The 26,150-nt window shown below is 39.1% G+C and overlaps 2 protein-coding genes across 2 annotated transcripts; both read left to right on the top strand.

The window, feature by feature from the left end:
- Positions 1–1,977: 1,977 nt before the first annotated feature.
- nkx2.9 (NK2 transcription factor related, locus 9 (Drosophila)) lies at positions 1,978–3,539 on the top strand. The gene is made up of 2 exons (XM_029460992.1): positions 1,978–2,177; positions 2,549–3,539. The coding sequence occupies exons 1-2, from the start codon at positions 2,003–2,005 to the stop codon at positions 3,109–3,111; spliced, it is 738 nt and encodes a 245-aa protein (XP_029316852.1). The 5' UTR covers positions 1,978–2,002; the 3' UTR covers positions 3,112–3,539.
- A 6,349-nt stretch (positions 3,540–9,888) lies between these two features.
- On the top strand, positions 9,889–12,868 carry nkx2.1 (NK2 homeobox 1). Its single transcript, XM_029460769.1, has 2 exons — positions 9,889–10,898; positions 11,616–12,868. The coding sequence occupies exons 1-2, from the start codon at positions 10,532–10,534 to the stop codon at positions 12,287–12,289; spliced, it is 1,041 nt and encodes a 346-aa protein (XP_029316629.1). The 5' UTR covers positions 9,889–10,531; the 3' UTR covers positions 12,290–12,868.
- Positions 12,869–26,150: the final 13,282 nt, after the last annotated feature.

Here is a 26,150-nt window from a genome sequence, read left to right as displayed (position 1 = left end):
TCCAGCAACCAGCGGTACTGTAATCCGCTGGTGTTTGTCCACCGCTGTGAAGCTGCTGTGTACACAGACACGATGCTTGAAGGGGGCAGTCAGTCCTCTCACTTTGTGGTGATTAGCAAATGTCATCTTAAAGCTTCATGTGGTGTGTTATGCATGGAAACACTTATGCGTAATGTGTTTTAAAAAAAAACTGCGGTATAAATGTTGATTTCGGAGCATTTCGCGCTGCTACTACAGGTCACTGACTTTGTTGAACTCTGGAAATCTAAAGGGAATTTAATACGTCCTGAATCACACATGTAATATTGCTCCGCACTATAGACTTGGCGGCAGTAGACGCGGAGCAGTAGATAGTGTCCCAGATCCCATTCAGCTCCATTCAAAACCATGACAACACGGAACAAGCTCGGATTTATCCTGCAAAGTTAAAGGACATTGTGCCGGGGCGTCAATCAGGCATTATTGCGGGACTGAACAAATGCAAAATCTTGACTGGAACAAATGCTTCCAACGGGTCTCGGACGCGGGGCTACATTTTCCCCTTTTGTTCCTCTCCTCTGGTTGGCATGTATTTGTGTTCGCTCTCGTCCGACCACCCAGGACGACTGGGGAGGCATGTCCACCACCAGCACTCTCCTCCCCGGCCTCATGCACCTCACTGAAGTGGATGAGGGCCGATATCAATATCAAATACGAGGGGGAAAAAGCCCCCCACATAAGGCTGGATTCACACTTTGCATTTAATGCGTTTTATATGTGAGGAGCGACAAAACAAGAGTCAAGACTTCAGCCTGCAGGCGTCACATGATGTGCGGAGAATGATGGGGGCATTTTAATACCAGGACATCAGAACTTTAAACGTTTTTAATCAAATTAAAGAGATAGAAATCAAGAAAGATATTGTATTAGAAGCCCTACGAGTTCATTAATCATTAATCTTGATTAATAACATCCTGTCAGCAGTCATCAGTCACTGCTCCACTTGGTCAGAGGCTGAATCAGGTTGTGTTCGGAGGCATGAAAAGTCTTATTCATTTCGTTTTCTTGTAACACTTTACTTTAACACCCTTATTTGACATTTTTCACACTACATTCATGTTTATAACACACAATAATTACAGAAATACGATGATAACTTATCCTATCAAGACACATTTTGTATCGTCACAACTGTGTTTTTCTAAAATGTCACATTATTTACTTATTTATTGTGTTTATGCAGCACTGATGGGAGTTATATAATAAGTCCTTAGCTTTCCTTATAATATTAAAATGTGTTAGAAACGATTTACAAAATGTTAAAGCAAAGTTTTACCATTTGAAATATATATATATTATATATATATCATCATAAATCATCGAGAAAACTCAAAAGGAAAGACTTTCCTGTTGAGTTCTACCTAAATATGTCAAAGGGAATTTCCTCCGCCATCCATACACGTCAAAACTTCTCACGCCTGCAATTAATACGCCTCTAATGGACGTATTAGTTAAACCAACTTGCAGGCATCACGCTAATTGCTCACTTTGTATGCAAATATTGGACACGTTGTTTGGGCGAGGACAGAGGGGAGGAGGGGGGGGGGGAGTTTGATGATGGGACGCCCTCTGTTGTCAGTTGCCACCCAAGACGTGATTCAGCTCCAACAATTACCATTATCTGTTTCCCAGTTTGACGATACGGGACGAATCTGTAATGATGACGAGTGTTTCCTTCGCTCATTGTTGAAGTTTCTTCTTCTTATTCCGCACCTACCATCATTGGGTGACAGCACTCCAGCCATTCAGGTACTCAGCGGTAGGAGGAGGCTTTATAAGCGGAGCAGTCTTGTGTTTGCAGCTTATGTAGTGCTGTTTGTGTAAACACTGAGCCCAGTGCACACATTGGTGTTTGGACAGCGCGTAAAGTGGAGAGCATCCGCTGCGGTTTTTTTTTTCTCCTCCTTGGATAAACTTACTTTTTTTTACGCAAAACAAACCCCGGATTGCACGCACGAACGCGATGGCTGCCCCGACCAAGTTCAGTTTTTCCGTCAGGAGCATCCTGGACTTGCCTGAGCAGGATGCGGAGGCAGCGCCGCGGTCCTCCCCGCTGTACTCCTCCCCGCGGTACTCCTCCTGCTCCTCCAGCTCGCCCTACAGCTCCTGGATGGACTGCGACCGGAGTCCTTGCATATGTGAGTGCATGTTTAAACCCATGGCAGGTTGATGATGCTGACTTTGTTTAATGGTATTTATTCAAATATCATTCATCCATCTATCGTTGTATATAAATATATATATTATTTTTTATTTTAACAACTTGTAGCTTTATTATAACATTAAGCCTATTTAAATAGCTAGATATTGTGGTTTTTATTTTAATAACTTTATTTTGAAATTATTAGGAACCTTTATTTAAAAGCTAGATGTTTTTATATAGCTTTATTTTGAAATGATTTGGAAGATATAGATAGAACGATGGATTGATAAACAGATATATAGAGGCTTGAAATATTCCTTTATTTCTATATGAATTTCAACTAACCTGCAATATTTATTTCTACAGCTTCTGACGAAAGTAGCCTCGAGGCCTCCCCCGACTCCACCAAGCCGGATGACTCGTCCTCGGAGCCCGACAAGAGCAAGAAGAGCAAGAAGCGCCGGGTTTTGTTCTCCAAGGCCCAGACCCTGGAGCTGGAGAGGCGCTTCCGGCAGCAGCGCTACCTGTCCGGCCCGGAGAGGGAGCAGCTGGCCCGGCTCCTCAGCCTGACCCCGACCCAGGTGAAGATCTGGTTCCAGAACCACCGCTACAAGATGAAGAGAGGCCGCGCAGAGGGAGCGCTGCTAGACTTGGACATACCGCAGCCTCCCATGCTGCGCAGGGTCGTTGTTCCGATCCTGGTCCGGGATGGGAAACCTTTTCACACCTGCTTACTTGACACGGAGAAAGCTGGATGTTTACCTCCTTCTCAAGCGGTACCCTTCACCTTAGCCTACCCGACTCTTCAGCATCCGTCCCCCGTCGCTCTTCCTCCAAGGTACCACCAGCACTTTCCCACCGCGGCGGCCTCCAGGTTCGCCTGGAGAGACTTTTGGAGCGACTCGGTCCACTTTAATTCTTTCAAGTGAAAACCTCAATTCAACGCACAAACTCATTTAGAATTGCATCAAATGTTTTCTGAATGCATATTTTTCGAGCAACTTAAACATTTAGTTTTTCAATATAGAACGAAGGATATTTTTGCACATTTGATTTCGATATTTTACTATTTTTTAAAATGCTGATGATATTTTCTCACACTTGGGGCTTACTGGTGTAGCCTGTAGATTTTTAATTATCCGGTGAGATAATGTATTTTTATTTGTATGTGAAGCTGTTGAAACATAATATTTGTATAAATAACGTGTGTTGGAGACAATAAGCTACAGAAGGCTTTAGAGATGAAGGAAAATAATGTTATTTGTTGTCTTTAAGGAGACTTTCTGTAAAAGTTTTAACTGTAAAATGTTTCTTTTTTGTGAACGAAATGATTAATAAAAAGTTTCTCATATTTTGTATGATAACAACTTACTGTGTAACGTGCTTTCTTCTGTGTACAACCTGAATCAAATATTTTAAAAGAATATATTATCAAGTTATTTTCTTTAAAAACAGTTTTTAATTTCTCCCAAATAAATGCAATTAAGGCTCTTAAGTCTGCTCAGTGCTTTTAAATCATAAAGTGTCGTCTAAAACATATTTAATTTGTAGAATGCGAAATATGTCGCAGGTCATGGCAGGGCCCGGAGCCTTTTATAATGTTAACAAACTAATTATGCACCGAGAAGCTGAGCAAACATCACTTCTAAAAAGGATTTGGTTAAGCATAAGAATAGCCAGTAAACATTACAGCCTCTTTCACTGCAGCACCCTGGTGTCGTCTGGGCTGCTTCTCACTTTTATACAATTCACTTTTGTTATTGTGAGGCCGGTGGGAAAGATAGTTACACTCAGGTCTGTGGAGATGTTGGTAGAATGTGATGTTTTATTTTTTTTTAAGGGTGCTGTTAATTAAAGGGCATTTAATTAAGAGCACCCTTAAAATATCACATCCTGTTCAAACCTCCAGCCTTTCATTCAGAGCACTCTTCAAGCTTTAATCAATATCTTACAAGATGTCTGAACAGGTGCAGTTGAGGAGCAAACTGCTGTTTATAGCCAGAAATATGCAAATAAATAACTTTTATTGATGTTTTTTTAGCTCTTTATTACAAGACGCCGCAGATTTTTACAATTGTTGATGTTTCATTAACTTTATTTGTGCGGTGAAATGACCTCCAGTGAGCCCAGCTTCAGAGGAAAGCTCCCCAAAGTGCTGAACATCATGTTCCCAGAGTTAAATAATACTTCCTCGCTCTCCATTTAAATTCTTCACTATGAAAAATATGCCTCAGTGTTTAAAATCATGTCAGTATTTCATCAGTGACGAGGGGGGTCTTCTGCTTTCACGCCCCCTATAATGTTGTTTGCTCGTCCTGTGACCCTGCAGCCCATCGTCCCTGTCACCTGGTCCTTTGTCCCCCTCGCTGGGGCCACCTTGTATCACATATGGAGGGGACTGGCCGAACCCCTCAGCTCGCTGCATCTCCCCTTAAACACTCTTTTTGTCTGTGTGTCTCCCCGTGAATGGACCTTTGTCCCTCACCCAAAAGGGACCGAGACAAAATCTTTAGTGTTTCAATTCCCGTGATGTTTAATCAGTCCCTGCGACAAATTTATGAGGTTTAACTGCACAATGGTGTTTTAGAGCATCTTGGGGTTTAAGGGTGACAAAGACAGGCTTTTAGAGGTTGCCATTGGTTTTTTAAGTTGGTCAGAGGAATTGTCTGAATAGGATGGGCTTGTATTAGGCTGCCCATCCTATAGTTTTACTCACTGGCCTCTACCCCGGGGCCTCTTTTTAAGGAAAGTTATAAGGTCCACATAAACTAGGCCACAGGAGGAGGTTTGTTAAGTTGTTGCAAATAACATGTAATGCATATTAGGTCTTAATCGCCCTCAGATGCTGAGATCATTTTACCACAGATCATTTGTTGGCTTTCCAAACACTAAAGTTTCCCCAAATATTAGCCTTTGAAATGTTTTCATTAGACGTGTGTGTGTGTGTGTGTGTGTGTTTATAGTTAACAGCATGATTGTCTAATGAATGATTGTATCAGATGCAAAGTTGACAAAGTATAATACATGATATGCTCACAGTTTGGTTTCCTGTCACGCTCAACATTTTTGTTTCAATTTGAGTTTATTTATCCTCCAATTATCTGGAATTTGAAGAACTACTGCAGCTTTTAGGTTTGTTGGTTATACGAGCATGTTATTAACTTGTGTACGCCTGTATGAGTTATAAGTTACAGTCTCTCAGAGGGATGTGCTGCAGGTGAGTGACAGCGGGTCAGGGCGGGACACGGTGAACTTTATAGAGAGTCAGAATAAAGCGGTTGTGAAGGTTTGGATGAAGAAGTTGATGATAAGTATATAATGAACTGTTAATTTGATTTAGATATGAAGATGAATGAGTGTATATCCCTTTAACTTGTTAAGCGAGTGTTTGCAGCATTTCCATGCAACTCTTCAATATGATAAATGGAACTAAAGGTTACTGATGTTTGTTTTTAATTAAAATATGTGAGTTGCATTAAAACTGTCTATCAGCAGGTGCATGTGTTCATGCAGGAAGACATTCCCCAACGTTTTACTTGCACCTTGGAGTCACAGTTTGAATGTATGTGTGCAGCTTCACAAACAAGTGATTCCTCTTTTCTTTTAGTGTTTCATTAGGATACAAGTATCTGGTATCTCACAAGAGAAACACGCTGTGTACAGATTTCGGGTGGGATGGGAAACTTGTTTTTGAATAAACCAAACTGATGCTGGGAAATGAAGATGGCATCTGTTCAAATATTAAAAAGTTGAGAACTTTAAGAGTTGTTGAGTATGTTTCCGAAGCGCAAAGATCAGACCAACTGTGTAGCTAATAGGGTTTAAATGTGGCTTTAATGGCACTAAAACATGAAGTCTGCACATAAAGAAATAACTTGTGTTTTATCTACTGGCCACAAACTAAGATAAGACAAATATTTATAGATCTGCAGAGGGGACATGTTGTAGCAGCACAAGGGTGGAAATAGGTACAGATAAGAGCTACTGTAAATACAACTAAAATAAGAATATAAACAAACATAGAAACTATGCAAGAGCAATTAAAGACAAAAACACAAGGCAAAAGGGACAATGTGATTAATATCAGCAAAGTATAATGTATCTAAACACCATATTAATATATAATAAGATCAAGTGATGATACTTAGTGTCTGTATTGATATAGAAATATAATATGTATGTAATAAACACAAGATGGGATATATGATAGTCTAAGGTGAAATGCAGTTATATAGTATAACACAATAATAATAAGCTTTATTTGTATAGCACCTTTCATACAAGAATTGCAGCCCACAGCAAAAACATAACAATGAGTACAAGGACAGAATAAGAGCATTTACAGCACAATAATCAGTGATGATGTAAATGAGTCTGAAGTGCCATTATAACAATATATAAGAATTAAAATAGTATAAAATAACATTGGAGTATTGTGCCTAGTTTCCCTATCTGTGCCGTACTTAACGACCCTCCTGGTGTTCATCACACCATTCATGTAAATGTTTTTCTCCAATATGTTCTTTAATCTTTCACTTTTCCACTAATAGTGTAAAGAACATGTAAACACATTTATCAGAGAAGCTTCCTCTTGTCCCCCCCACCGTGGTAAAACAGTAAAGTGTTCCATAGCTTTGGTGCATAATTACAAAAGGCTGCATCCCCAATTTTCTTTTGGATGTTTCTGGGAACATTTAATAAACCAGTAGAGGATAATATAATGTATAATATAGTTCATAAATATAACGTAATATCAAATATAATAGCTTATATTTAACATATTATATATAAAATGTATCTTTTTTTAATAATAGTTGGTAATACTCCTTCAGTCTATAACTTTGAGAGATATTATTTAAAATGATATTTCCAGACTGACATCTTTCTCACCTTCAGATAATTCCGGTGATGTTATGATCCAACCCTCCACTAGATGGCGCACTAACTCTCTGTATCAGCTCTCACGTCCTGCAGTAAATGTCACCTCACGGTGTGTTGTAGTTCTTTGGATGAGGGCAGCTGCTGATCCACTAGGGGACGTGCTTCACTAAAAATAAAAAACTAATAAAAACCCCACTACGCTTTCTATTCTTTGAATCCTACTATGCTGCTGCTGATTGGGTGCAGAAAGATGGCCGCCCGTAGTGACGTGGAGCGTGACGTCTTGCGTCAGTATTTGCTCTCAAGGATTTGTCCTTTAATGAGTCCAGTTATTTTCTCTTTATGATGCACAGTCCGCTGTGATGGAGGGTCAGACAAACAACTACATGTTTATTTTTTAAATGTCTGCATCATCAATTTTGACATCATCTCCCCTCCCAAAATGTGAGGAGAACTGATGTTTATTATAACATCAGTGTGTGTGTGTGTGTGTGTGTGCGTGTGTGTGTGTGTACATCCTTCTCAGCGTCTGGGTTGTCCTGCACGTGGTTGGACAAGAGTTGTAAGAGTTGTCACGTGAGAAAAACTGTAAAGAGTCAGAAGAAGTTTTGAGGGGAGAGGCGGCCATCATCACTACCTTTAGTCTTCAAATTAGATTAAAAACGTGCTTTTTAGGATGCAGGGTTGATGGTATTTAACATGTTTTATATTTATCAACACTATTTTTGAATGCAAAAAAAGCCCAAATGTAACATAATTCTATAATGTATTTTATATACCCCTGCAGACAGGCGTGTCCTTTTAAAATCAATTAGAGGCTGTTACAATTACATTTTTACATATTTTCTTTATATCGATGTGAACAGCTGCAGTACATTTTGTACCTTTTATGAGAAACTATTAGTTTTAGTTTTTTTTTAATGGTAAAATATAGAAAGTAACTTCATTTTTTAATTGCACAAACTTCTGTTTCCTCGGTGTGCAGTTGTTCTGGATTACATCATGCGCCAATCAGTTCATAAACAACAACGTGAAGCCTCGATAACAAAGGCTCGGTAGCCTCATACCCGCCACTTCAAAGTGTTCTCATTATTCTGAGGAATTAGCCGGAACATTTGGACTAATTACCACTAATTGACCATAATAACCGTGTGCCAGAACAGGGGAAAGGTACTGATTTAGATGATTAAGAATGTCTTGCGAAATTCCGTAATTAAGGCAGGCATAAGCAAGATTTACCTTGGATGCAGAAACATGCTGTAATTTTAATTGCCTGCGATTATATGGCCTGCGAATTTTGCGCCTGCACCTCGGCATTTATTTTAACTGTAATATTTAGCCTCGGACTATATGCTAATATTGCTTAATTAAAGATGATTATAAGGCAATGGGAGGATATGGATTGTTGTGATAGTGCGCACGGCTCTTTAAATTGGACCTGTGCAGGGCTGCAAATACGAGACAGATTACCTTGCTATAACATGCCGTGAAATATGCAAGCAGAAGCTGTGAAATACACATCTGTGGCTGCTGATCCGCGTGACAAACTGTCAGTGATCTGCAGGTCACTGCAGTAATGGGACACTGCTGCTGAGCCTGGCTGCAGTGTGGCACCGGCTGCAGCAGCAAACACTAAACAATAACATTCGTGGGTTTTTTTATCCAGTTTTATTTCAGAAATGAAACAAGCAACACGGGCTTAGAGTCACGCGGGAATATAACTGATCACAATATTACACATTATGTCTGCCACCAGAAGACGCTGTGTTTCTTTAATTCCTGTTTGAGGAGATCTCGACTTCTGCTGTGAGGAGCTGCTGGTGGCTGCTGCTGCAAGACTGACGTTAGACCTGCTGCCAAGACCTTTACAACACCAACATATATTATTATTAATAGTAATAATTGTATTAGCCAAAGGTTCAGCTCCGCTATGATCCTCACATCCACAGATTGTGTAAGTTAGAAGATTTTAATGCTTATTTTCTAATGTCGTATGCCAATAATTTTGTAGCTAAAAAGAAGCAGACACGATAAACTGGTAGCCGAATAATGACTTCTACTTTAAAATATTGCTTAACATTGAAATATTGACAAACATGTAAAATAATGTACTAATTATGCTCATTAAAACAAGCTTATGCACATTTTTAAAAAAAAGTAAAAGTCAAAATAAACGTGTAGTAATAGCCTATTAGCATTCCAATAAAAATATAATAATATTGATTTAACTATTGACAATAATAATAAACAAATGTTATATTATTATTAAAGCAATTAACCCATTGTTAGTTTAAAAATGTTGTAATTCCTTATTCGGGGGGGGGGGGGATGTCAGAAAATGTCCCCTTAAAGCTGTGCGTAAAAGTGGACTTTGGCTCTGAAGCAAAGTGCACAGACTAGGATGCCATTTGTTGACTTCAAAGCTGGTCGGTGAAGCCGATATCTTTTAGGGTTCAGGTGTAAAATTTTAGAAAATGAGTTATGATTGAGTTAAACTGTTATGGCTCCTTGAGCATTAAGGCGAGATGCTACTGAGGGCTACCTGGCGTCGTGCTGCAGGAGAGTACTTGAACGGCGTTAACTTGAGAGCCTCTACTCTCTCCTCCTCCAGACTCTATTTTGTTTTTTTTTGTTGTTGTTTCTTTTACTGGGTCTTTTACACGAGTGTGTGCATCTGAATTAAGGTAACACGCTGCTTGCGTCCAATGATATCAAAAGAAAAGAAAACGAGGGGGGTTAATCATTTACTCAGCCACTTAACACGCGGATGTGTATTTATTTACTTATCAGTATCAGTCAATTTTCCTCCCCGCAAGTGCACTTTTGCATGTCTGAGTACGATAAGGCATAACACAAACAATCCTGCAATCACTGGAGGCCTCTCATGGCCATTAAAAGTCAGTAGTTCAACTGAGGAGTGGTTCTCCAACTCTCAAGTCCATATAGGCCTCCTTTCATCAAGAGGCCCTCGTAAACATCACTACAGTTAATAAAGTGTATTGTGGTCAGTGCAGTCCCAAGGTGCAGCGGTGTGTTTATCAGCCACAGCAACGACTCACAAAACTGCAGCAGCTGCAGCGAGACCGGACAGCGCGTGCAGCCGCTGGGACGAACATTTCTGATCATGTACAGCTCTCGTGTTATTGTTAGTGGGAGGAGAGCACATGTCTTGTAAGTGAAATTACGCTCAGCGAAAGGAGGCTAGATCTGTGTTGTATTGTTGCCGATGCCCCGCCTCTGATGGTAGCCTTAAACCTGGCACCCAGCTAAAACAAACCAAAGCCAGCACCGAGCTCCCACTCAATCCAATTAAGGCGGACTTGAGGCGCTCTCCTACGTGTTCATCTACCAGGATCGACGTTGAGACAACAGGAACCAGAGGGGCTTTGGCCAAAAAAAAAAAAAAAAAAAAAAAGAGAAGGAGAGATTGCCTTGCCTTCTAATTTCTCCCTCTCCAGCCCCAGAACAATGTCGATGAGCCCTAAGCATACGACTCCTTTTTCTGTTTCCGATATCTTGAGTCCCCTTGAAGAGAGCTATAAGAAAGTAAGTATGGAGAATAACAACTTGGGGGCACCTCTCACTTCTTACCGGCAGCCGCAGGTCTCTCAGGCGGCGATGCAGCAGCACCACATGGGCCATAATGGATCTGTGTCCGCGGCTTACCACATGACTGCGGCAGGTGTTTCTCAGCTGTCACACACGGCCATGGGGGGCTACTGTAACGGCAACCTGGGCAACATGGGTGACCTGCCGTCGTACCAGGACGGCATGAGGGGCAGCACCACGGCCACCGGCTGGTACGGAGCCAACCCAGACCCGCGCTTCTCCACCAGTGAGTATCCTGCACCTGTTCTTTGAGTGTTGATGGTGAATGCTGAAAAGCAGTTTTATGTGCGTGCTTATACTGTGTTTTAGTGCTTGTTTATGTTACCTGCGCGTGCACTCCCCGTACCACTCTAGTTTATATTTCACCCAATAGGTTTTAATTACATAACAAGGGAGAGCAAAGATAACGCACATGCATTTAATCCACCGCGTGCAATATCTGGACAAAGTCTCACCATAAGGAACATTAAAGCCGAACATGTCCTTTAGGCTTTGTGCCTTTTAGTTAATAAAATGATTTAATGTCGAAGACTTCATCACATTAATCCAATAATAATAGGCTGTCAGTCATGAGCTGATGCTGAAATCTGTGTTCAGAGGTTCAGTTGGTAGTTTGATAATGTATGAAATGGACTTTGACACGCATTAGTTTGTTTTCATGGATAAGAGCACCTGCCTCTTTAGGAAGCATTTTTACTCAGCTCCTTTTTTTAAATGCAGACCATGTCGAGTCTTGAAATAATTATCAGGGTTGTAATTGAATGAATGCCACATTATAACCCATAGTCATCCATTAAAAAGAACAGTCTTCGGTGTAAAACCCAATTTTCCATGAGCTTTTTACGCATAGAGACAGTTATTATTATTGTTATTATTCGTGCAAAATTGTTGCAAGTAAAATCAGTAAATTCACTGTATTAATTTGATGTTTTTTCCCCCTCAGTTTCTCGCTTCATGGGCTCGTCGTCGGGCATGAACATGGGCAGCATGGGCAGCCTCAGCTCCCTGGCAGACGTGGGTAAAGGCATGGGCTCTCTGTCCAGCACCCCGAGGAGAAAGAGGCGAGTGCTGTTCTCCCAGGCGCAGGTCTACGAGCTGGAGCGACGCTTCAAGCAGCAGAAGTACCTGTCGGCGCCGGAGAGGGAACACCTGGCAAGTATGATCCACCTCACCCCGACCCAGGTGAAAATCTGGTTTCAGAACCACCGGTATAAGATGAAGAGGCAGGCTAAAGACAAAGTGTCCCAGCAGCAAATGCAGCAGGACAGCGGCTCCTGCCAGCAGCAACAGCAGTCCCCGCGGAGGGTGGCCGTGCCGGTGCTGGTGAAGGACGGGAAGCCGTGCCAAGGCAGCGGCCACACGCCCACATCCTCCGCACAGACCCTCCACCAGCAAGGGGGCAATGTCATGATCATGTCCAACAACACGTCCGGCCTCGGGCAGCATCAGAGCCAGCAGGTGGGAAGCACAGGTCACTCTCCAGATTTGGCGCCGCACTCCTCCAGTCCGCCGTCCCTGCAGAGCCAAGTGGCCGGCCTCTCTCACCTCAATTCCCCCGGCGCAGAGTACGGCTCGGCCCTGCAGTGTTCCGCCCTGTTATACGGCAGGACGTGGTGACAAGAGGCGCCGGCTATCATTTAAACCAATTCTTCTATTTAAAGAAAAAAATATACATTTTTTTTTTCTTTCAAGACTCGACAAGTTCCACTGTAAATGTGCGCATCTGAACAAGAACCGAGTGAAGTCGGTGCAGCTCTTATTGAATTTTCACCTTTTTGGAAGAATGTGACTTATATGGAAGGAAGGAGGGGAAAACATTTTTGACCAGAAACTGCAGAAGTCTTGGGATTTATTTATGTAAATTATATTGAGACAAAAGAAGTCATATAGGCCGCAGTATTTGGGGGAAAAGTGAACCTGGACAGGGAAACTGCTGTTAAATCCCCCCCCCCCCCCCCCCCCCCTCACAAACACACGTGACTCTGATTTATAATAGAATTTAATGTAAGCCGTAGATCTAGCTTGTATATTTCTGTAAAAGGTTTGAATTTTAGCTATCTGTTGTACAAAGTTTTTGACGGTATTGCCGGTTTGTTGTCGTTTTATTGGTATTTGTACGTTTTATTTCTTTGTAACTTATATAGATATTTGACTTACTACAAAACAGTCCTATTAATAAATTATGGAAACAAGACAGTTAAGCTTTTTTTGTGAAATATGTCAACATATGCGGAACAAATGGCGGAAATATTCCTCTGGGGGAAAAAACAGTAGAGCAAAAGTGAAACCAGTGCGCTATTATTATTATTATTATTATTATTATTATTATTACTATTATTACTATTATTTGCTCGTTCTCTCTCAGGCCTATGTGTGTTTTTTATTTTTTTTTAAGGAATCTTTATTCATTCTTGGGCTTATTGTGAGAAAATGTTGAAGAACCAGACATTCATGTCCCCACAAAAGGTGCAGGTTGGGCAATCTGACGAGACTAAATACTATATCAACACTCAGGCTCTTATTCTGACATGACAATTAAATACTGGGGCATATTTTTCTGTTTTTATTCTCTGATAAATCACTAACCGCTCAGGCTTATCGCTCCAAGCTGCAGCTCACACAAGCATGCCCTGCAGAGTCAACGGAGCCTTTATGAGCGTTTTCCTTTCTCTGTGTGTGTTTGACTGTGAGTCAGGAAGGTGAGGTCTTTCGGCTCCCAACATCAAACACAAAGGCTGCCCAAAGAACAGCTTATCGATGAAAACCCTGACCAAACAGCGCGCTGTTCTTCTCACATAACTCGCGAGGCCGAAGTGTCGGCGCGAGGCTATCAGCTGGTTTATCAATAATCAATCATGGGAATAGAAAGGACAACGGCGGAAGGCTGTTTGTGCCCGGTGTCAATAACAAACCAGCACAAACATTTATTTTGAAGATTAGTCTGTATTTTAGCCTTTTATTCTTCCAATGCTTCTTCCTTTTTTTTTTTTTAACTGCCACAATACCGAACACACACACACACAACTAGTACTTTATTTCCCCTAAATTATAGGCTCTGTAAATAAAAGCTATAATAATCATCAGGGACCATTCTCCCGCCACCTAATAGCGCTATAGGTATTAACAGTAAATAGCGTGGTTGCTAAGCGACTGAGATAACGACAGGTGAATTTCGTTTACGGCTGAAATTAAGTTGTTATTTATCCAGTGTTGTCACAGGTCCTATATATGTATATATAATTTCACATATCTTTGGTGTAGAAAATACACATTACAACCTATTTATTGAAAGGCTATATTATTTATTGTCAGGCCTAAATGTCTCGTCTATAGTTCCAGAACAAAAATGCTTTTACTTTAATTTAATAACGATTTGAAACGCACAGTTTCTAATACAATCCTGGATGTTTTGAGATAAATGATCATTTCTGTATATTGGCCGAATTTTGTAAGCGCGTGAGCTCTTCGGAGGCGATGTGGACTTTATTTCACATTTCACCTAAACGACTTGTTTTGGGGAGTTTTTTTTTTTAGTTCAGGCTTAAAATAAGTAAAATAATCCAACTGTTTGGCCTATCATTGCCCAAAAAAAGTTACAAAAATGCTAACCAGTTGGGCTACAAATACAAAGTATAAGGGGTATGATGTCGATGATGCTCACGTGCAGCTGCCCTGCAGGCCGAGCACTGCTGTGTCTCCTTGTAATACCTGAATCCCGTCTGATTCTATAATAACTATAAGATATTATATATGACCTATTGCGGGATCTGGTTATTCTTATTGTGGTGTTAATGAAACCTTTAAATATGTGTTCCTCTTTTGAACAAATCTTTGTCTTTTGACTCAGCAGGATATTATTGGCTCATTATAAGCATGTGGAGTGATTTTTTTTTTTTACTGGGAGTGAATAATTTCAGATGACCCTCAATTGTATTTATGTAACTTAGTTTGCACAAATAATATTAATAGGAAACTAAACTTCTCTAATGCGCGTGTATCTCTTTAAGGCAGCAGCAGTTGACAGACCACCAGGCAGCCACCCAAAAAGCCCTTTTGGGGACTTTTAAGTGAAATCTTAGCAGCATCAGAAACTATCTTCTATTAGGTGTTCTGCAGAGCTGGTTTTGTTCGGGAGAAAAGTGAGAACTTTGGGATTACATTAACATGTCTTTGGCGCGGTGTGTGGTCTTTGTGTGCAGCTTGTAGCTGTTGAGAATGACTTGTTGGAAGCGTGTGTGCTCTCATCGCTCTCTTTTGTAGAAACCCACAGAGCTACTCCCCAAGTCCTCGTGGCTTTATGGTGGGCTGGTCTCCATGAACCCCAAGCAATTAGTCCCTAATCTCAAGGTAATCATATTTGAGTTAGTGGCTAGCTGTTGAATTTTATTCGCCTGTTTAGCTTCAGTATTACTTTTGGGTGATGTGTTAGCGTTAAGAAATCCTGTTTCGTGTGTCAGTGGCATGTTGGAAGTGAATTTGAAGTTTAAGAGGATATCAAACATGTCTTATTAAAAATGACGCTGCAATCAATTCAATCTACACAGTGGCGTCGACGAGTGAAAGCAAAGCAAAGAATAAAATTAGAATTTTAATGAGCGAATATTTCAAACTACACTCTGAAAATAACCATCATTAAGTCGTGTTTTCAATTTCAAAGCTTTATTTTTTTATCTTCACGAACAATTATACATTGTAGGTTTGTTTCCAGTGCGTTTTCACTGTCCTGCAATTGAGTGTCAATATGTATATTGCACTTTGGGGGGAGTCAGTGTACACGTGGAGGAAACGACCCGTTCACAGGATGCTGCACGTTATAAATGATCACATCGCACGAGGACGGATTGTTTTTGCAGTTGTTTCGTGTGTGCAGAAACATGAGTCACAGATCTCAAACTTAAGAAACAGAATATATATATATATAATCAAATCGAAAAAAAGTTAAAATAACAAACTAAAACATTAAGAATAATACCAGAAATAAACGCGTTCATTTCTTTGATTGATTTGAAGTGAAGTGAGATTCTTTTGACATATAGTATATTCCTATTGATTAATGTATAATTATGATATGTGATTACGTCCTTTTAAACCTTAAATAAATAAATCTAAATATCTATTACACATATAGAACTGTTAGTAGTGACTTACAGTTATAAATCTTAGTTTTTTGTTTGTGTTATTGTAAAATGTGCTGTTAAAGATGCACGTGGGTGCTGTCCACGGTGCTGAAATAGATGTAAATATAAAATCAGCACAAAGACGAACAGTGTTCCCTAAAACATGTATATATAATGTGTTAGTTTGATTAAGATTTGACTTGATTTTACCCAAGAAAAACCTAACAATCTTTAAATCAAAACTAAAAACTCCACACAACTATTTCTTCAAAGGCAGTCTCATATTAACCTTGTTAAGAGAATATAACAATAACACTTTTCCTTTAAAAAAAACTCACTTTCGCTCTCGTTTCTCTTTCTTAAGTTCCTGAACATTTCATTGCAGCAGGCCAAGGCGTTCATGTGCAACACAAATAGGACAATTACTCAGCAACTGCAATCACCCCCTTTGGTAAATGTTATTGTCAGCTAGCAGCAAAAATCTTTAATTGTCCTGCGTTTATCTGGTTCTTCAAGCCATTGTTAAAAGAGCGCAAACGAGGGTCATTTGTGAGCTGAAATACTTTGCATGCAAAGCGGAGCACAAGATGCTGTAATACTTGACCTTTCAGCATAATTGTTGCAGGCATGAAATGCAGCATTCAGAGCTCGCTGAGTGGAGTCCTTTCTCCCTCCCTCCCTCCCTCTGATGAACAAAGCGCATTTTATACATCTTCCGTGTTCATTTGATTTTTTTTTTTTTTTTGGCTTTGTTTCTTTTGAAGGAAATGTCTCTGGGACTGGCTGCAATTTGTCTTCATTTCAATAATACTGCTGGGGCGAAACACACGGCACAAATCACAAGATTTCTCAATTCAACACTTTACAATGGACTTCATGCTCAGCAGCCCCCCCCCCCCCCCACCCCAAGAAAACTTGTAAATAGATGCGTCTGTCAGTTTGAGTGACTTCACTACGCGGTGCTGGACAGCAGGATTTCAACTTTGGTCAAATGCATGACGTTAAAAAATAATAGAGAGAAATCTCCCCAAACCTTCAGACTGTTGATTATTGAAGAGATTTATGTGTTTATTCTTTTTGTACACGGAGTTTTAGAATCACCAAATGTTTCAGCAAACAAAAAACATACAAAAAGAAAGAAAGAAATATTCAAACATTCAAAATAAACCAAATTCTAAGGGAAACAATATTATTTACATTATTTTACCCTGAAACAAAATGATGCAGAAAAGAAAATCTGTTAAAAGTCTTTAAATGTTCTTTATTACTGAATATCAAAATGAAATAATAAAGTGAATACTGTGACATTATAGCCCTGAAGGAACAATCAGATTTAAATGATGATGGAGGTTAATCTTCTTCATTAAACTATTTGATTTGAGCACACGTGATGTAACTGTTCCTAACTCTTGTACGTCCTCCTGATGAGGAAGCCTGCCTCCTTTTGAGGAGCTTCACTCTGAAGTTGATGTTCTGGTCACTACGCTAACAAACCACGGAGCTGTTGCTGCATGTGCTTTGGGAGTTTTGAAGGTCAGACAGTATTAATGTCAGGTTTTAAGGAGAGTATCGTCTGCATAGAATTAGTCACAGTGAAACAGAAGTTAGAAATACGTCAGTTGACAGAAGCTTATTAGTTATGAGAGGAATTTAAATCAAGTCCTCAACATGTGTGGCACATTCTCAAACATTTAGTTTGATAACAATAAAAACACACTTCTACTAAGATGTTGCTCCGCTAGCTACCCACTAACAGGAACGCTCTGTATGATTTGGTATTATGATACCATTATGATGATTTGATGTACATGGTATTAAATTAAGAAACAAATCAACAACTATATCATATAACTGCAGAAACTACAGATCCATGTGGCACCTCCATGTCTCATAAAGACAATTTCTTCAGATTTAGTCTTTATAGTAGGATATATATTTAGTAGCAGAGCCAGAAACTCTTTGTGCCTCAAAAACAAGTTATTAAAAGACATTTATTTAGCTGTTAACTGGTGTTTTTGTGCTTTGATTTAAAATAATAAAACTCAACATTGGCGATCATGATGTCAGCATTTGATCACGTCTTTCTCCTAATCTGGTTCATTCTTCGGCTGTGAAAATATCAAACCTGGATTTGGTTCAAGCTACATTAAAAAATAAAGACATCATTTGGTTAAAATAAACTATAACTAAACCAACACCTACAAAACAAAATGCTCAATTACTCTCCCGACTCACACAGACTTACCACCTTCCTCACTCTCACTCTTGACACAAATTTGCCAAAATCTTGTAATCGGCAGAAAGACATGAATTACTCAAAGCTGAGCGGGTGCAGCTTGTGATTCTTTCCCCCAATAGATAACTCTAATGATATTCTGACTTAAACCACCTGGTTGGTGCATCAACGAGTTTCTAAATCTAATCTTTTTAATGCACAAACTATAATGGTACAGGAGGATTTTACATATAACCATCAATGCACATTTTCTATTGGTGAAATTTAAAATATCGAAGGACAGGGGCCTGAACAACAGCACGTGCCTACAAATCAGTAGTGGTGCGATTATCTGGGTCGACTATAACATTATTACTTAAACTAAAACAGAAATCTATTCACTAGGATTGGACATACGTACCTCAAATGATAATTTATCTATAGAAATAAAGTCGTATCAGCGCTATGAGGTCAAACCGTGGCAGTGACTACTCAAACCCTTTCAGTCAGATGTTGATTTGCTCTTTTCCTTTATATGAATGAATGAAGTATGTAGTTTAAATTAATGTCTTGGTTTTATCACAAGCATCACAAAAACCAGCAAGTCAAGTATGTGTAAAGTAAATGATACTTTAAATGTACAAAATGTCTGATGTTTAAGTTTAGTCCAAATACCAATATAATAAACACCAATATTATTATTAATTTTTAAATCTCCTTACAAGCACAGTCAAAAACAGATTTAGTATCCATTAGTTTCTTTATCACACAAACAATTACTTTCCTTTTAACAAGCCTGCTTTCATTGATCTTTATCAACCTATGAAATCATCCTGTAAACTCTGCAAGAAATAACTTTATTCATCTTAAATACATTGTATAACCCCAAACACCGGCAGCATAAGTCAAACGTGAGCATGCACAACCATGATACAGTTTTGTATAAGTGGAACAACTATAGGTTACGTAACATTTGTTGGGCTGCTTAAACCTTAATAAGAGACTACATGGAAGGTCCTCACAAGGATAGAAATTCCAGAAAGCGTGTGTGTTGGTTACTCGTGCGTGCCTGAATGTGTGTGTGCGTGCTCCCGTTAAACATGCCAATTAAAGGAGACCAGACTAAAGCTGAGTTGTCATGTCTGTGTACAGTACCAGCAGGAGTCCTTTAGAAACCAACGAGCCATCACTAACCACGTTAACACCAAACCCTCCAGAGCGACCCGGGGCCCGCCGCTGCTCTAAAGGCCTGCAGCAATAACTTCTCCATTTAATGAAGGTCTCAATAGTCCAAGGCTATCCCTTTCAAATGGCAAGACCTAAAGTGAATTCAAATTCATCTGCATGACATAAACAGGAGGGCACTTAAGATATACACATTATATAATACCTTCTTTTCTTATGCCAGAAAGGTTTAACATTAACAGCAGATCAACATTAAGGTCAGCGGCGGGAAACAACAAGTGCATTTACTCAAGTGCTGCAAAGTATTTCTGTATTTTACAACTTTATACTTCTATTTAACTAAATGTGGGAGGGAAATATTGTCATTTTCACACAACAGCATGTATTTGACGGCTGGAGTTAGTAGTAACTTTACAAATCATGACCAGTTTATTACATATATCGTATTAAACTGCACAACAAAGTAGTTCAAATGAGCTTCACAACGACCGACTGCAACACTACCTCTTACACATTAATACAAATCATCCAATTGTAATCATTCTGCATAATGACAAGACATAGTACAACAAGTATCCGTGGAATATGTTTAATTATGAGCTGACACAACTTCCCACACACAACATGGAGCACGCGTCACACTCGGCTTCAACATTCATTCTTGCTGACCTGAATATTATCTGGTTTTCAAAAAAAGTGTCCATTATGTAAGAAGATAATTGATGTGGTGGATGTTTGACTCAACCTACAAGAATTTCTCCAACAATGGAGGATGTTAATACTTCGCCCCATCACATCCTATTCCCACTAACATACATGAAATGTAACCATCTCTTGATTGTTTACCGCCGGTCGTATGAACGGTTTAATGCTGACTAACTGCTGAAGGATGTCAGGAACATAAAGTTCGATCATGTTCCTACAAAACAAAGTAGCTGCTCATACATCAGGGTTCTTTATTGTAAGTTCAGATACTAAAATAACATAATATATCAGATTACGGTAATTGTATCTTTGTACATTATAGAAAACGTTGATTGAAACATCACAAAGCCAAAGGACAAAGCTAATTACTTTAACAACCTCTTTATCCACAAAGTGTCGACTTCACACGCTCAACAATATCACTCATATTCTTGCTTTTGATCAAATGTTAAAGTATTTTAGGACACATTTCAAAAGCACATCATGCATATAGCATATATATATAACTACAGCTTCTAATGTAATCAGATGTGTGTTTGTATGCAGACAACTCAACTTTGTTCTGCGCTTTACCAACATCAGTGGAGCTGCGAGCTGCACGTTGAGTTGAGTTTTACTAAATGGTTGAGAATGTGCTTCAATATTACATATATGTTACTTTACTTATTGATGTTTCGGAATATTTTTGATTGTTTGAGTTCATTTTGTTGCTATTTATTTAAGATAATTGAGTTTTTATTGTAAACTTCTTTTGGCTATTGAGTAGTTTCACTTCTGATCTTTATATTTGGCTTATTTTTACCTTTTTCTTGTTTTATTGATACCGTTTTATTCTAAAATAGTTTTGTGTTGTTGTTTGTGGACCCCCGAGAAGACAACTAACCCCTTTGTGGAAGCTAATCAAAATAATATAGGATAAAGTATGAATATTGTTAAAGGCGACATGATTAAAAATAAATAATAATGTTTGTGAATTATAAAAACTTTACACAAGCTCCCAGTAAAGTGAGGAAACTTGAGCAAACCACCCTGAACGGTCTCTGCAGACTAAAAATAATTCCTTGAATGTTGCTACACAATAAGCAATCAAGATCCCAAAGGCTAGACATTTGACAGCTTAATGAGTTCAGGCAGCAATCACTTTAAGAAAAGGCCAGGCCCATTTTAACCCGAGCGGCACACAGCCCATGAGCTCAGTTGAGAACGTGCACATTTAACTCGCAGTAAAGGCGCACATAACTACAGGTTCATGAAAACACAGGGTGGAGGTGGATGTAAATTGGTTCTGTATATTAGGACCTGTTGAGACTTCCATGTTTTGTTCAGAAACCAGGAGGAGGGGTGATATTTGCCCCGTAATGAAATATGTCATTACGAGGAATTCATGTGACACAAAAGGGGCGACAGTCAAAAATTGCCCCACTGCTGTTCAGTAATTACATAGTTTGCCCTGGCAGCGCCTTCAGGCAGGTGGCTGGTCCATCATGCAAATGGCTTGGCTGTGCCGACATAATTAGCCACTGCGAGCCGCTTAAATTAACAATTAGCTAACATGCACTTCTATTCACCAACGCCGTAGTTCTCTTTTTCGGCCAATTGTCACTGTATGTTATTCCGGTTGCTGAATTGCTCAGTGGGATGTAGCCTATGTGATTTTTTACTTGGTCAATTTACAGGCTAAATGAACGGAAATCGACAGAATAAGGGTTTATATACTAATCCCCAATATAGCCTATGTGCTGCACATTTATGTTAAACACTTACCATTAAAAAGCCCATAACAGGCATCTCAGGGAGGCTGACAGGCAGCTCAATGAAGGGGTGTCAGGTGTTGATAGTAAAATGACAGTTTAACAGAAAACAGCAGCGTAAGTGGGAGTGAATCGGACTCAGAGGCCACATGCTGCGTCTCACCAGCCCAAAAGGTTCTGCTTTTCTAACCTCTCCACTGATCCCCTTGCAGCCGGCGTCCTAAACACTATTGCCTTACTGCAGGCCAATCACGGCCCACCCACTCTCTCATTATTCTCGCTGCCCTCCGACATGACACGGGAACAAAGTAGACATTAAGCAACATTAAACCCAGGGATGGGAGTAGTCAGGAACCCGTTATCTGTTAATGAAGGAAAACACATGCGGAGCGATACACATAGCGGGTAATCAATAGAGACGCCGGACAAAGAGAATCGGAGCAGCCCAAAAAAAGGGAAATGCAAATCAATTAGAATCGTTGTTTGCTTTGAAACCGTTGAGTCTATTTCCATTAATTACATGTTCATTAAAAGTAATTTGTCTAGGCTACACAGCAACAACAGTTGTCTCCCCCCTTGTCCTTTTTTAAGCAGTGATGGACACGACACTGGCTGGGCTCCAAGTCCGTTCTTTTAAGCATTTAATCTCCCTCAGTCTGGGACTTTTTTTTTGGAACAAAATGAATTTAAAGCAAGCAGCTTCCTGCTAAACTGTCTGCGTTTATCTCAAAAATAGCCGGTTTGAGTCCAGCTGAAACAGCTGAAAAACTCCATGTTGTCCATTTTTATCATTATAAAGCAATTTATGTAACACTTATATTCACACTCATTTGTTTTAGACTGCCTACTTGCTTAGAAAAAAAGCCTGCACTCTGTTGTTTAACCGAGTGTTGTGTTAAAATGTCATGTTCCACCATCATGATCAGTATGCTATCTTATCTCCTTTTTACACAATCAGAGTTGCTTTTACCAAAGGCCCACAACCTCTTGTTGGTTGCTATAGCATTTTCAAGCACCATTCTGCTGAATCCCAACCCCCACATAGACCTGCTCTGCACACTTGTAATAAATTATCCTCAAGTGAAACGACTAAAAACGAGCTGGACCAAAGCTGGACAGGACCACTTTACTGAATCACGCCTCGAAAACATTTTTTATTTTTGTGTGACTTGACCCTCGAAGCTTTTATACAGTCAATGCATGTGTCTGGGTTTTTAAAGCGCATAATCTCTAAACCTTGCCATCTCAATGGGCCTACTGTTACTGCAGCTCTTATCTGCCTGCTTATGACTGATGTTACGCAATCACATTTTGAAACAGCAGCAGACAAAATCTGTAGGCGGCTGGATGCATCTCATGCAGAGCGTCCTCCTTATCCTACAGCCTGAAGTGCAAACATATGCGTCTGGAACGCCAGCGAGAAGAGTGCTGATTTGTTGATTAATTAAACATTGCTACCCCCCAAAAATGCCCCCTAAAAAAAAGCACACGTTCACAATGCCGTAACACCAAGTTTAGTGGTGAACAAGTGGAAATGTGAATCAGCCTCTTTATTCTATGAGCCCCATCTTTGCCAAATTGAATGCAGATTGAAAATAATTTTTCAGCTCTTGACTCCAGCTATTCACGGCTCTCTGAATTGATTTTGCTACTTTCACATTGCCACACAAATGTAAATAAAGGCATTTAAGCCTTGAAAAAAATCCTTGAAATGATTGTATGGCTGTCAGTTTAGGGATAGTGTCTAATGTGCATAGAGAGAGCAAAGATCACACAGTGTTAGATTATTTTAAATGACTTGTTATATTGAATTAATTATGAAATATTTGATTGATTATCTGCATAATATTTGTTAAATTGTCAGAATCTCATTTTGTCTTTTCAGCTTAATAAACAAGTTAACACTGGCCAACCATAAATGACTAATAAATCATCTTGATTTTATATTTTGTGCATGATTTTTTTTTTTTTTTTAATGTACAAATCTAAATCTACAACTTCCTTTGCTTCACGTCCTCCAGTGGTTCCCCAGTGTAGGACCAGTGCCTGCTGTGTTTTGACAGGAAATCAATACAGGGAGGGGACAATCTGTTCTAATCATCTGTACATTTACCATCACAATCAACAATCAAAGCCAAGACCTGAATCTTTATTTGTAGGCCTGAACTGAACAATTTCCCCACTGTGAAAGGCACGCTAAATTAGAACCCTTGGTTCCTGTTAGTAGCTGCTAATGGCTCTGATTTGTGAACTGCTAAATGAGGTTATGTAAATTGATCCTGAATGTAGGAAGAGGCCCCCAGGTGACAGGTGCAGCCGGCTGAAGGCGGGGGCAGGGATGGTGTCATGAAATGAGGAGGGGGGGGAGTGATATAGCGAAATGTATTCGTAGAGCCACTGGGAGACGGATTTACACACTGAGGTGAGGCAGAATGTAAAACAATATTACTTACATTAGATTCATAAGGATTTAGCTGCACACACCAAATACAGAAAGTTACACTAGTACTGTACTAACGTGCAGTTTTACATTTAATTAAATATTTCATAACTATACTTTATTTATTTGAAACATATACGTTAAAAGTTTAGTACTTAAACATTTAATAAATTGTTCATGACACATTTTAATAATGTAGTTATAAGCAGATATAAGGTATTTTATTAATTAACAACTTTAACTCATGCAAAGCATCAATAACTGGATATTAGTCTGCAAACTGATCATTATGAAAAATTATAAAACAGTTGTAATTATTTAAAATATATCTTCAAAAGAGAATTTATAATTGTTGAAAATACAGTACATTAATAAACACTTAAAATGTCCTTATATCTGTTAAAAACTACATTGTAATTTGTAATACACAGTTCACTATATGTTAATATACTTTCAAATACAAAACATAAAGATAATAATACATGATGCATCTTTATAGACCGAACTACCCCGTAGCTTGTAAACTAATAAAAATGACCCTAACCTCAACCAGCTTAAATATTAAAATGCTAAAGTTAAGTGAAATACAACACTCTGACGGGGGCTATGCTGCTGCATAAAGAGTACTTCTACTTTTGTTACTTTAAGTACTTTTACTGTCAGGTACTGTGTCTACCTCAGCAACATTGTACTAACAGCCATTTGTACATTTAGTGCTTCTGCTAAAACTACTGCTGCTGCTTCCAACAACATCATAACATTAATTTATGATTTGTTGTCTTTCATTTATCTCATGTTTTGATCGGTATATCTGGCTCTGGCAGGCGGCCATGTTTCAGACGCGTCTCCATAGTTCTGACTGAGGATGTAATAACAAGGGAACTATCAACATACAGCCTCTCAGGGAAAGACTGCTGAGTGACTGAAGCACTCTGACTCACTGCACTTCACTTCGGCCATTTAGGCTCCGCTGGCTCCTGTTACAGCTGCAAGGAGGACTAACGTGTAACCAGTAACTCGGTTGTTCCTTACCTAAGGAGTGAGAAACTAAGTAAATCTGTACTTTATTACAATTTTGACTTTTACTGCTGCAACTTATACCTCTACTCCACTTTTTAATGAGAGGAGGAGTTTAATTTCTACGATTACTATCTATAAAATATATATTTTTTGGATTATTTTTAAATTAAACTTGTTCTAATTTGCATTAATAGATTTATTTTGTCCACTTGGAGTTAGCAGAACCATCTGTAAACTCAACAATGGCATATTATTACCTGTTTAGTTGATATGGGGAACCTGTTAGCGACCAGTTGGCTATTTACACATCCAGCAGACACGAAGCAACATTAGCCATTAGTCCAATATTGCTCTCCTTTTAGCTCCGTTTTGGTCTCCACACACTCCTTAGGGAAGTTTCTTCTTTTTAGCTGCTAAATGTTGCACTATGCTCCCCAGGTAGTCGCTAATTCTGTGTCTGCTGTAGTGTTTTTAAAGCTAAAACTCTGTTGAGAGTGGTGAGAGTGAACCAAGACAATAACGTTTCAGGTTGTAAAACCAAAACAATGAGATTCAAGACACTAAAACGTCCCACAGAGCTGAGAGACACGGCAGTCAGGTGATAATTAAAAAGATAAAATACATTAATAAACTGTAGAAATATTGATCGCAGCTTCAAGCAGTACACTTCGAAATAGTATTCTTCAAAAAGAAACGTACATATTTAAGAGTGTAGAAAAAACATTTGGACCATAATGTATGGAGATATAATTTACAGATGAATAAATAAATGTAAAATAGTATTCTTTGAATACTAGAAACCTTTCACAGTTTGGCTAGTAGCTGATATTTTATAAACAATGCATATGATAATTTTACAAAATACGATAAACTATTTAATCTATAATGTTGCATTGTATTTTATAACATAATCAAAATCTGTGGCAATTAACCAAGAGATATAAAACTAAGCTCCACCTCAAATCAGCTCCAACATTAAACTGCTGTATCAGTAATATTAATCAAATTATATTATATGTGTGTATATATAGTAAAAGGCCAGAAC

The sequence above is a fragment of the Cottoperca gobio genome, chromosome 22 (genome assembly GCF_900634415.1).
Source record: "Cottoperca gobio chromosome 22, fCotGob3.1, whole genome shotgun sequence".
In the NCBI taxonomy this organism is placed as follows: domain Eukaryota; kingdom Metazoa; phylum Chordata; class Actinopteri; order Perciformes; family Bovichtidae; genus Cottoperca; species Cottoperca gobio.
The sequence above is the reverse complement of the archived record's forward strand: the minus strand, read 5'-3'. Positions and strand labels throughout refer to the sequence as shown.